Here is a 12,460-nt window from a genome sequence, read left to right on the forward strand (position 1 = left end):
ACCAGTGGGCTACAAACTCACACAACAGTATTAAGAAATGTGAGATTCATAAGGATTTCATGGCGGGGAGGCTAACGGGCCATAGGGAAGAATTTTATTTCTTCTGAAACTATTTCTTTCATCGAACATGATTGTTTCTTTCATTATATATTGATTCTCGTTAATTTTGAAATTATTACTTCCCGTTATTCTAGTCAATATGTGTCTAGTCAGTAATAATCAATTAAGAAATATTCTTATTCACACTAATTCTGGAATGAATAATAGTACTCAGAATAATTCTTTCAATAACTCTGAAATCATTTTTAAAATTTACTGTGAAATCATTTTTAAAATTTACTGTGAAATCATTTTTAAAATTTACTGTGAAATCATTTTTAAAATTTACTGTGAAATCATTTTTAAAATTTACTGTGAAATCATTTTTAAAATTTACTGTGAAATCATTTTTAAAATTTACTGTGAAATCATTTTTAAAATTTACTGTGAAGTTATTGCTCTCAATAATTATTTTGTTTTCATTATAACATAAAAATTATTTCTTTCACTGATTTCGAAAAAGTTTCTATTTATTCTTGGAATTATTTCTTTCATTAATGTTATAACATATCAGAATTGCTGTAAAATCTCTAGAGAAAGCACATGCCTGCTTATTGGATATACCAATAACGTTACTGGTGTGAATCTGAAAAACATGTCATGGTAAATAGTCAAATTGGGTCATAACGACATCGATTACGCGGAATTTTGTCGGAGTGTTGAAAATTGTCGGCGAAATCACCAATTATAACTTGTAAATAACCTTTGCCTGGAAATAAGTGCTACAGTAGTCTACAAGGAATTAAAATTTGTTTGCGACCGGAAAATAAGACGTATATAATAGTCCATTGAGTATTTTTTCATTCCGCCGTAAACGACGCTCATCAACATTATTCTCCATATGATTCGACAGGGACCACCAAATACTGTCGTTATAGCCGGGGTGTCATTATGATGATTATATATTATGTATTTGCTATGCGCAAAAGTGCATTCTTTCAAGAATGAAGCCATAAAATATAAGAAGCATATTTTTTTCAATAGCTGATAAAAAGCAAACATGTGATGAGAGACCCGATCCTGGCGTGTGCAAGGCTTATATGCCTCATTACTATTTCGACACCGAATCGCAAACCTGCAAAGAATTCATCTACGGTGGATGCCAGGGCAATGGAAATCGGTATGAAACGGAAAAGGAATGCTTAGCGAATTGCAAAAACGATAAAAGTAAGCGAATTCAAGTAAAATCAATATGAAACCTTCAGAGTTTTCAAGATGGTTTTTTATTTCTTCTCCTCAGAAACTGTCCATTAATGGCGTCATACCAAAATATATTTTTGTTTTATTTGTATATTTTTTGTTATTTTTATTTGTATATCGATTTTCTGGAGTATTTAAGGATATCATATTTTATGCAATACTGGCATAATTTTTTCATCCATCGGGATGAAAAACAATACAACACATTGAAGTTTATTCATTAGCCAAGAGTAAGAAATTTCTACGCGAAAACTTGTCTATTAATTTTAAAATTCCACATAAATTGAGAGTGAGTGGCAAAATTCTGGGACACCGTGACGATAAACGTATCTGAATTGGAAGTTGACGTTAAATTATAGTTTTTCATTACATAGTATAACATTACATTAGGTAGCTTATACATGTGGGAAAATATTTTCCTGTAAATATTCCAAGGGACACGATATTTGTTGTTTTAAGCGCACGATGTTACGCGATTCGTGAAAAATATTGACAACTTAATTCACGATGCTTGATATGATCTGGCACATGCATGATGCTTATCAAGTGACTGCACAGATTATAAATTACAGAGAATAATTCAGTAAACTTTCAATGTTATAAGAAGAAACACGGGAAAGGAAGAACACAATGTTTAAATAAAGTGTACCTGCCTGCTAGCACAATCTCTGTCAAGGTCACAGTCAAAGAGTCGAAACATCACTTAGTTGTAAGGTTATATGCAGTCTGTTTCATAAGTTCAGTCATAGTAGAAAAATTGCAACAAACAGAATACTAGATGACACAGCAGAAAAAATCTCTAAAAAATTATTTACACGCATACACAAAGCTGCATATACATAGTATCAAATTTCGAAAATGTAAATAAATATATAATACCGTCAAAAACTTTATCTGCTTTATTTCTGTCTCCCCGAGATATTTCGTCTTCTAAAAACGCAATGAAGATGTTTTTACAATAAAACATGTTTTCCATCACCACCAACCAATCAACTACAGTGGGCTGAGTCAGCTCTTTTTCAACGTTAGATAAGAACAAGGAGTGGGAAAAATAGAGAAAGAAATATACGGCTCAGTATATAAATGATACAAAAAAAAGTATTTCTCTTCGTAGAAAGCCGCAACACATGGCAGGCAGGTGTTTTGCATCATAGTCACAATATAAAATGGATGGGCAGAGTAAATTTTCTTGTTGAGGAGTGGGGGAGGGGGGATCAGTTATCTGCTCGCAATCGGGAAAAATTATTCTTAAAATACGTGGCAATTCGGGAAGGTTTCGCAATTTCAAATGTGGCAATTATAATGTGGATCAGGAAAATTTTAAAAACCGCTTAAATGGTTAAAGAACATACCCGTTTGCTTACATTAAGTCATTAAGTTGAGGGTTCACTATATATCATAAAATATTACATTTTACAAAATATAATCATTTCAGATTCTGGTATATGCTCATTGGAATCTGATACTGGACTATGTCGAGCTCTCATGCCCAGGTATTATTTCAATTCGAAGACGGGAAAATGTGAATCGTTCAACTATGGTGGCTGCGGGGGTAACGCCAACAACTTCAAGACCAAGGAAGAATGTCAAAACCGATGCGGTGCTAAGTAGTCATTATGTACTGAACACATCGTTATTAAATTTGAACAAAACTAAACCAGACATATATTTTTGTTCTTATTGTTATTATTATTTATCTGTAGTACAGTAAAACCTGTCTTTAACGAAACCTGTATCCAGGGCTGTCTTAAGAGCACAATGGGCCCCCGGACAAAGACGTTTCTGAAGCCCTACCAGGCAAAATCAAGATTTGCCAATTACAGTAAATGTTTTTTTTTTAATTTAAATAAAGTTGTGAATTATACGGACAAATAAAGTGCCAATGGCAAATAAAGTAGGTAACCATTGCTAAAATTGCTGAAAATTAAACAATGCCGTGAAATATATTGGTTACTGCAAGTCACAATACGTAAAAATATAATTCATCAAAAAATTGACAAATACAGAATGTGAGATGAATACATATATATGACTGTAATTAATTATGACAGAGTCATAATTACTTGCAATAATATAGTTTACAAGTCAAGGGGAAATAATCCTAATCCTTAATTTCAAACATTCAACTGAGGGTTGTCGAAAATAAGGGGAAATTTTGTAAGAAAGTTGGGACAGAGAAAGCCGAAATATTACGGGAATGTCCCGTAAAATACGGGTCATATGGCCACCCTACATAGTATATAAGTTTTTGGCTCGCGAACGGCAGATCTATCGTATATCTGGCCCGCGGACCGAAAAGATTTTGCACCTTTGCTGTTGATGAAGGCCGATTTCAGGCGACTATAATCCCCATGGTCATTCTCGAGAATATAATTTGAAAACCTCATATATCAAAGGTTGATGCGCTTCACTTCTTGGCGGACGATTGGCAATATCCGTAATAAACATTGATTTTGATACTGATTTTCACAGAATTCCGACCAAAATGAATTTAACAAGAATATGTTTGATAGACGGTGTTCGCAATTTCATTAACAGTATATTACGGTGGAGAACAAAACAATAAGTTACGATAAAAGTTTATTTTCAAAAAATTATTATTCATATTTCAATTGCGCAACACTGATTTTGGTGCCGGGATTTTTTTAAGTGACTTTATATGTATTTTATGTGCTGCAAACGAATATGATATTAGTTTTCGCCCATCAGCTCTTGTTTGCGAGACATGAAAATAGCGTTATTCACGTTAACACATTAAATTAGGCTTAGGGTATAGGCGTTAAATTGAAGAAAAAAATTGCTTAATTAATTTTTATCATTTCAATTGATTGAACAAAGACACAGCAACACTCCTGTACATCTTAATTAGCAATCAGAAATGAAAAAAAAAATCAGATAAAAACAACAGGAAAAATTTTTTTACACTCCGAAAGCTTCTTTTGTTCGGAATTCTTAACTGAACTTTATTTACACTGTCTCTTTGCAGATTCCAACAGTAATCTACCATCATATGAGTATCCCATCTGCCCTGGTATTGGTGTTCCATTGCTTTTATGTTCTGGTGTGTGTGAAATAGTTCACCTTCTTCCTCATTAGTATCACCTAGATTTTCGGGCAAATGGTCTAAGTGGCTGTGCAAGTGATGAACCTTTATGCTCATATTACAACCAAGGTCTCTAAAGTTGTTGAGAATGCTGCTGACTAGTTCAACATAGTTTTCAGCCTTGTGGTTGTCTAGAAATTTCTTGACAACAAGGGAAAATCAGATCCTCACGGTCTTATTCATAGAATATACGAAATGAGGATCATTTATGAGCTGTCTGATTTTGAGGACCATCAAAAATTCCAGCTTTAAGTTTTTCTGTACTTATTCAATGCATTTTTGTCCTATGTATGCAAAGCAAAGACTGTCCTGTGATCAAGAGCTTTCATGATTTATTGCTCGCACTGCTTCAGCTTTATTTGGGGTGGTTCTCTTCTACAAAGTTTTGCACAGAGAGAATTCACACATCTCTTAATCTCATTTAAAGTGAGGGACTCCTCATTTTCTCCCTTTGTCTTCCTCAGACGAGATCATAATTGCCCGCCCTCTTGCTGAGGCGAGCAATGGAGATTCATCAGTTCTCCTGTTGGATATGATCATGTTCTTCCACTATTTCTTGAATGAGGGGCTGATGAACCAAGAATCCCATGGTCTTCCCTAAGGACACAATCTCTCCTTATTCTTGCGCTAGCCACTCAAAATCACGTTCAATAATGTGCAATCAGCCCAGTTTTCTCCAAACACGATTAAAAAAATGCTTTAAGTGCATATAGTTTCATATCGTAAACAGCGACATTCGTACGGGAGTTCATTTTTTCGAGTTAGGCACGCTGACCGGAGACTGTAGGGGAGAATATTATCCACAATTTCACAGCAAGAGAGGATATATATTACCCACAATTTTGCCTCTTAGATATTTCCGACAACATCCAAGGGAAACAAGCACTGTATGAAGATCAAAGCAGTTCCGAAATCAGTGACCTAAAATAATTGTCAAACCGAGAGATACCCGAGCTACATCGCCATGTAACAGTATCGGTTCATTGTGCTTACGGACTGGGTAAAAATAACCGATATTCTAAAAAAAACCATAGGATTCGAGTAAAGAAATTCCAGGATATGGCAAGTATGTTTTTACCAACGTCCATAATTCAGTCGATTAATCGATTAAAAAGTTTTGATTAACCAGTAAAAAATCTTAATCGATTATCAAGCTCTAAAAATAAACGTATCAATTATATTTTTGCTCTGTTAACTTTGTTCCCCAAAAGTTCGAAATTTTTTCCAGAAGTGCGCAGCAACAGAAAACCAAATTCATCGATAATATCTTTGCCATGACCAATTCATTATATTAGACATATTTTACATTCCACTGTTTTCGAAAAACGACACGTATTTATTCACGCCCACGTGGCATTCCTATTCTTTGCTTTTTTTTTCGCTCATTAAAAGAATAGCGGATGATGTAATTAGATTCTGGATATATGATATCAAAGGTGCACCTGGTGCTTCAATCAAACTTGATACTGTATAAAAGGAATATTTCGTCGTTATTTTGCCAATTTCTCGTCAATAATTCGAGTGAAATGAAAGCCGTCATTTTGCTTTGCGTTTGCATCTGCTCTGCTTTTGCAGCTAACGGTGAGTATTAGGAAAAGATTATTCATCTATATCATCGATTCATTGAACTACATGACCGATTATGATTAAGCAGCTTGACTGGTTTTTTTTTTTTTTTTGACTTCTTTGATCGAAGGATTTCAATCTTCATGTGAAAAGGTGAAAAAGAAAATAATGGTAGAATATTTCAACATTGTGTCTTTCTTTATAATAAATTTTATTAGCTGTGGCTTTAACCAGGCTGCTTCAAATTGTTTGCTCAGCGGTTATCTTTGCAACAAGCATACATTTTAAATAGAATTGTTTTTAATGACGTGCAATTACTTAAAACCCCAGATATTTTCTGAGTGTTTGAATACGAAAAAAAGTATATTAGCAAATGCCACCTGCTCTTTAGACCAGGGGATCTCAACGGGGCCCTAGGATGTTCCAGTGGGGGCCACGGATGAGTATGAAAATCTCGCGAAAGGAGATCCACCCTCTGGTGATAAGTGCGCCACGAAGAAATTTGTGAAAAGAGTGACCAAAACAATTTAATTTCGAACAAAATACAGTAATAGAATAATTTTTTTCTCAATTTTTTCCTCTATTCAAGTAACATTAACATGAGGAAGCGGAAAGAAAAGTGTTGCATTGGGTGGTTTTACGACATAGTTCTGGGGTAGACCATGACGCAAACTATAGAAGAGGCTTCAGTAGTAAAAACTGGAAATTATCTGAAGACTTTTCATACAAAGAGGCAGAAAAATATTTGTCGACCATTCATTGATATCCTTTTGAGTGGCGATTATAGTGATTATAGTGATGGCAATATATGTAATCCTAGGGGTCAAAGCTTGCCTAGCAGTACATGGGTAAAAAATGAAAGTTTGTCAGCGAGGAGACACGAAACATCGTTTTCAAGCAATTACAGGCAGCCAGCCATCTAGCGTAGCACAAAGCTATCCTCAGTAGAAGACTGAGAGGTCAGTTAAAGGGGGGGGGGGGGGTCAGACAATCTAAAAGAATGATTGCTGTGTGGGGGTGGCCAATCCATTGCCTTTCCTGAAAAGAAATAGTCTTGTACTATTACTGCTGGAAAAACAAAAGAAGGGAGGGTGAGACATACATACCCACACTACGTTTTTTTCAGGTACATTTATTATTCTACCCCCCCCCCGTCCCATTCCGCGCTGAGGCTAACCAATATAGTCCTTAAGGCAGGTTCATGAATACAAAGCAAAGAAAATAATAATAATTTTATGATCAATAAACCTTTTTGATTGGTTGGCAGGATATTTCAACGCCTATCATAAGGATCTGAGTAGTTAATGATAAAATTTAGTACTTGAACATCATACTTATAAATTTCCAGTTTTACAAAAGCAAGCGTATAATGATTTTTTTTTGTGTTCATCCAGTGTGCAGTGCCGTCTTAACGCATGGGCCCACCCGGGCACGGCCCGGGGGCCTCAAGAGAAGAGGGGCCTCACAAAAATGAAATCCAGTTGAAATTTCCTAGGATTTACCAGATAGAGCCTCCGAAAAACCACTTGGCCCGGGGGCCCATGATACTCTTAAGACGGCCCTGCCAGTGTGTCATAAGCTTGTGTTACATCATTACAAGGTTTTGAGAAGAACATATATATTTATAAAATTAGATTTGTTTTAAATTGTTTTTATTTTTTTTTTCAATTTTTGTATTTCACATATTTGCTTTTTTTTTTACTTCCAAAGCTTGTTTTTCGCAAAAATGTCGAGGGAACTGATGGTAATTATTTGCCTTTTCTTGGCTTACCATCATTAGAAACATTTTTGCTGCTTGGAATAATGTGGGGGTTCCCCCTTGAGAACGACCTCCTAATTGTTCCATTTATTTTTGTATTTTTCATATTTTTATTTTTCTTCTAATTTTATAATTTTTAGTTACGTGTATAAAGCTGCCTTTGGCGCTATACTCTGGCTTTTGAAATGTTTCAATTTTGAGTTTTCATTGCATTTGGTTTTTAATTCAGTGTTTTTTTTAGAATGCATGTTATACATATATTCGTCTGTAAGTACTAGCACGGCCTTTATCTCATCAACTGTCCGTCGTAGATATATTATTTCAATTTAAAAAATGCTCAACGTGCGTTCAAAACTTACTGTACCAGTTTTGAGAGCGAGAATACAGTGTGTCACAAAATAAAAAAAATCTAAATTTTTTATATAGCTCCCCCCCCCCCTCGTGCTATAACTTCCAATTAGAAAAGTTGTTGCCCTGATGCCACCTAAAAAAAAAAAAAATTCCACGTTTCTAAGTGCAATATTCACCGAGATATCCGAATTCGAAAAACAGGGAAATTTGGGAAGGCAGACGGGTAAATGAGTGTAAAACGGGTTTTCCACATTTAACTCTGTTCTCAGTTAGTTTTTTGTACATAACCAATAAAAATAAAGTTTCATCAGCAAAATATATCCCTTCTAGAAAATATTGAAAACAATTATACAGTGTACAGTATTACGCATTAAATGGGAGAAACACGCACACATACATGAAAGAACTGGAACCCCTTCCGCCACCTATTAAATAAAACTGTAAAAATTCTTCGACTGAAATTAGCAACCGGTTTTTGATTAATGTGGAGCATGGAAAACAAAATAATATGATATTATAAGGGGACGTCGTGTAGGAGGTGCGTCTCTTTTCCGGGAGATGGCGGAATAAACCCTTGATATTGGAGGGGTGTCCAATTAAAGCACGAAACTGCGGAACTTAAAGAAGAAGCCTTTATTTCGAAGCACACTCAAAACAGACAACCGTACAGAACGGAAGCCACATTCCAACTCACGTTCTCTTCTCTTGGAAGATAGATTTTCTCTTCACAACTTCCTTTAACAACGTATATACCAACAAAACGCATTAGGTGCTGTAAGGCCACAGAGAGTTAGTAAAAATATCCATACTGGGAAAATACATTCGTTACAATATGATATCAGTTAATATTTTATATGAAATAAAATTGGTTCAATTGTCAAGTTTGTCCCGAAATTTTGTTATTTGTGTGTGGTAAAACAACGTTAGTAAACTCGCGAACTATAACCACCTTTAGCTATCTGTGATTGCAAAAAATAGAAATATAAATAGGGTTAGCAGGTTAGTTCTGAATTATATCTTTTTTTAACTGCAATTAAAGAAAATTTTACTAATACTATTTTACCGCTCATTTATTAACTGTTAAGGTTTTGAAGCAAACGTAATAATTCAACTAATATTATTGTTTATAAAAATATCAACTAATATCATATTATATTTTTTTCCAAGCGATAAATGAATCAAAAAACGGTTGCTAATTTCAACCGAAGAACTTTTACAGCTTTATTTGATAGGAGGCGAAAAGGTTTCAAGTTCGTTGATATTCCTCACACTTAATACATAATACTGCACTGTATAATTGTTTTCAATGCTTTCTAGAAGTCGTATTCTTGCTGATAAAATTTTATTTTCAGCCGTTTATTGGTTATGGGTAAAGGTGCCTAAGAAAGGCACCATTTTTTCATATATTTACGAAACATGGACGTTTTGAGTCTGAGAATGACTGAAATCGCTTCCGTGTACATAGATTTTTTTGGTGAGCAAGAAAAAAATTCCCCCATATCGTATAAGGCTAAATGATATTTTTTCATACTGCAAAGATATCGAAATTAAGTGAGCAGAGAAACATACCTGTGCACAGGTGAAATAAAAGATAATATGCCCCCTATCTGAGGAAAAGAAAGTTAGAGTGCCCATTTCATAAAAAAATAAAAATTTTTCCTTTTTCCTGTGATTATCTCGGTACTCACCATGCCCCCATCATAACGGAGCTAAGCCCCCCCCCCCCCAAGACTTTGGTGCGGCCTTCGTAAAAAAATAGGAAAAAGTTCATTATCTCATTTTAGAAAATTTATGCACAAATTAGAAGGCACACGTCATTGGAAAGAAAATATACAGTCGATCCCGCTTATAACGTTTGACAAAAACCTCAACTAAAAACGTTATAAGCGGGAAATGTTTATAAGAATTATGACATAGCTTTTTAATGTCATTTTTAATTTGTTAACAAACATTAAGGTACATATAGTGATTTAATAAGAAGCAATTATTTGCTATAATCAGTCAAACTATGAGTTTTCTTTTATAGCAGTCAAGTTTCCGTAAAATCTGGATGACATCACACACATGGCACACATTTACTTGCCTTTAAACAAAATATCGAAAAGTCTCCGGTCCTTTAATTGCTTCTGCAAACGTTACAACTGGTGTTGACTGTGGTTATCATCTACAAATTTAAGAGTTTTTATTTTTTCCTTTAAACTTTTTTTAACTTTAAAGCTTTTTTTTTAACTTGCTCTGAGACTAACATGTTCTCGAACCGTTTTGTTCGGCGAAATCTAACGCTTTTACTTCATTTTCCGAAATTTAAAAGGTCATGAAAGCATCGTATTGGCTGTTCTGTGAAGAATCGAATTCCAAGAAGTACAGCTGGGACATATGATTTTCCTTACCTGAAAAAGCCACTTTTGAAAGATACTTGATGGTGGCGTCGGAAAATTTGTCAAGTTGTGTATGTTTTGTGTCAATGTCACACTTTTGCGGCTTGATTTTGTATCAATAGATTCAGAAATGGATGAAAAAAAGACCACTGTTTTTTTTATTCCTTTGTTATATACAATAGTCTATAACACCAATATGTGAAGATTCATTTTTTGAAATGGATCTAATGCGACGAATTTGAATAAGACCGCAAACGGAGAAAAAAAAGTAACCTCTTATGAGAACTTTTTCTAGTTCTTATCTAATAGCCTTCCTATTCAGAGACGTAACTTCCATCAACAATGAGTATTTGAACAATGGTAAGGGCAATTATGCTCTGCATACTATTGTTGGACAAAGTGAGAGAACAAGAAAAAAAATTTTCAACGCTGCAACACGCATAATCATCATTTTCGTTTTTTACATGAAAAAAAATGTGAAGAAAAGTGCGCAAATTTAAAGGGAGGAAAAAGCCTGAAGTGAAATTTCCGAACATTGTAAGCGGGAATGGCAAAAAATGTAAACGTTGTGTGTGTGTGTGTGTATATATATATCCGGGAAACTTAGCATCATCAATATAGGAAAAAAGTAAAATTCATGAAAATTAGTAGTACCAAGCGAGAAAATATACTAAGCAGAAACGTTATAAGCGGGATCGACTGTATATACAGTAATTAGCCACCTGCTTCTTTATTGCGATTTCATCCAAAAAACTGCAAATAATATGCATAATCCGTACTAAGAAGTTATATATTTTTTAATCTGTAAACTTGCAGTTGCAGTGAACTCATGGAAATTACTGAACATTTTTCACAAAAAAATGTAGGCTTCCACGACTGAATTCAAAGCAAGAAGGAAGCGTCCTAGTCCAGTGTAATTTTGATTTGCAAACGTTTCCTTCAAATCTGTGGTTGTTATCTTCATTGAATATGGAATGATATTTGTACTGAAACAGTTTTCGACAGTGTGGAAATCTGAGACCCGTTAACTAAATTTTTCCTATTTCAATTTTGCATACACAACTGATGGGTTAATTTCATTATCACTGAAAACGTTTGAAAAATTTCATGATCACATAAATTGTCTCAATAACATGTTTCGGTGAAAAATTTAACTTAACCCTTTGATTGGCAAGCATTGAAATATCTAGGGAAGAAATATTTTGAGGGTGTTATATATATATTAAGCAAATGAAATACCCTGAATGCTATTACATGACAAAAAAATTCTTGTCCATATTAAAAAAATACGGATGTTGCCCTTCAGGGAATACGTATTTACGTATATGTAGATTTGAATAGCATAAAAAATGTATTTTTGTTTATCAACTTAATTCTCTATCATTGTTCACAGTAATGTCTCCTCCACACATGGGCATTTTTCACCAAAATTCAGGGGTCAAAAATCGTTCAAAAATAAGATGTCAACCCACAAAACGTTACTGGAGAATCTGGAAAACATTTCATATATGAAAAATGCAGTCAAATTCGGTCATAACGACATCAAAGATTCTGCGAAATTTTGTTGGTATAACCGAGGTTGGTGTTACAAGCGAGGGTGACGTTACCATGTTTTGAAAACATGAAAAATATAATTAGATGTAGAAGTATGTCTTTTTCTCTATGATTAGGATGACTTTTTTTTTTTTTGGAGAAGATATGGGATATCGGAGTCACATAAACATACGAAATGATTGATAAAACATCACTAATTTCTCACAAAAATATGAAAATTGTCAGCGAAATTGCCAATTATTATTTATAAATAACCTTTTTGGCTGGAAATAAAGGGCTACAGCAAGTCTAGAAGGAACTAAAATGTGTTTGCGACGAAAAATGTGACTGTTTTACGAGATCGTTATATTTTCATCGACCTCGTAAGTGAGACTCATCAACATTATTCTCTATTGATTCGGCAGGGACCACCGAATATTGACGCTATAGCCGGGTGTCGTTATGACAGAG

General features: G+C 34.4%; 1 protein-coding gene across 1 annotated transcript in view; it reads left to right on the top strand.

Moving 5' to 3' along the window:
- LOC149087957 (actinia tenebrosa protease inhibitors-like) overlaps nt 1-12,460 on the top strand; it is a 47,844-nt gene that overhangs the window by 6,815 nt on the left and 28,569 nt on the right. The window contains exons 2-6 of the mRNA XM_089250570.1: nt 1,084-1,266; nt 2,735-2,909; nt 3,003-3,031; nt 4,286-4,360; nt 5,816-5,983. Of these exons, the coding sequence (XP_089106696.1) occupies nt 1,084-1,266; nt 2,735-2,909; nt 3,003-3,031; nt 4,286-4,360; nt 5,816-5,983 (630 nt within the window). The remainder of the gene's footprint in view (nt 1-1,083; nt 1,267-2,734; nt 2,910-3,002; nt 3,032-4,285; nt 4,361-5,815; nt 5,984-12,460) is intronic.

This window comes from Pholcus phalangioides, unplaced genomic scaffold, assembly GCF_987345545.1.
Source record: "Pholcus phalangioides strain wild (caught in Gottingen) unplaced genomic scaffold, Ppha-v1.0 ptg000003l_1, whole genome shotgun sequence".
NCBI lineage: Eukaryota > Metazoa > Arthropoda > Arachnida > Araneae > Pholcidae > Pholcus > Pholcus phalangioides.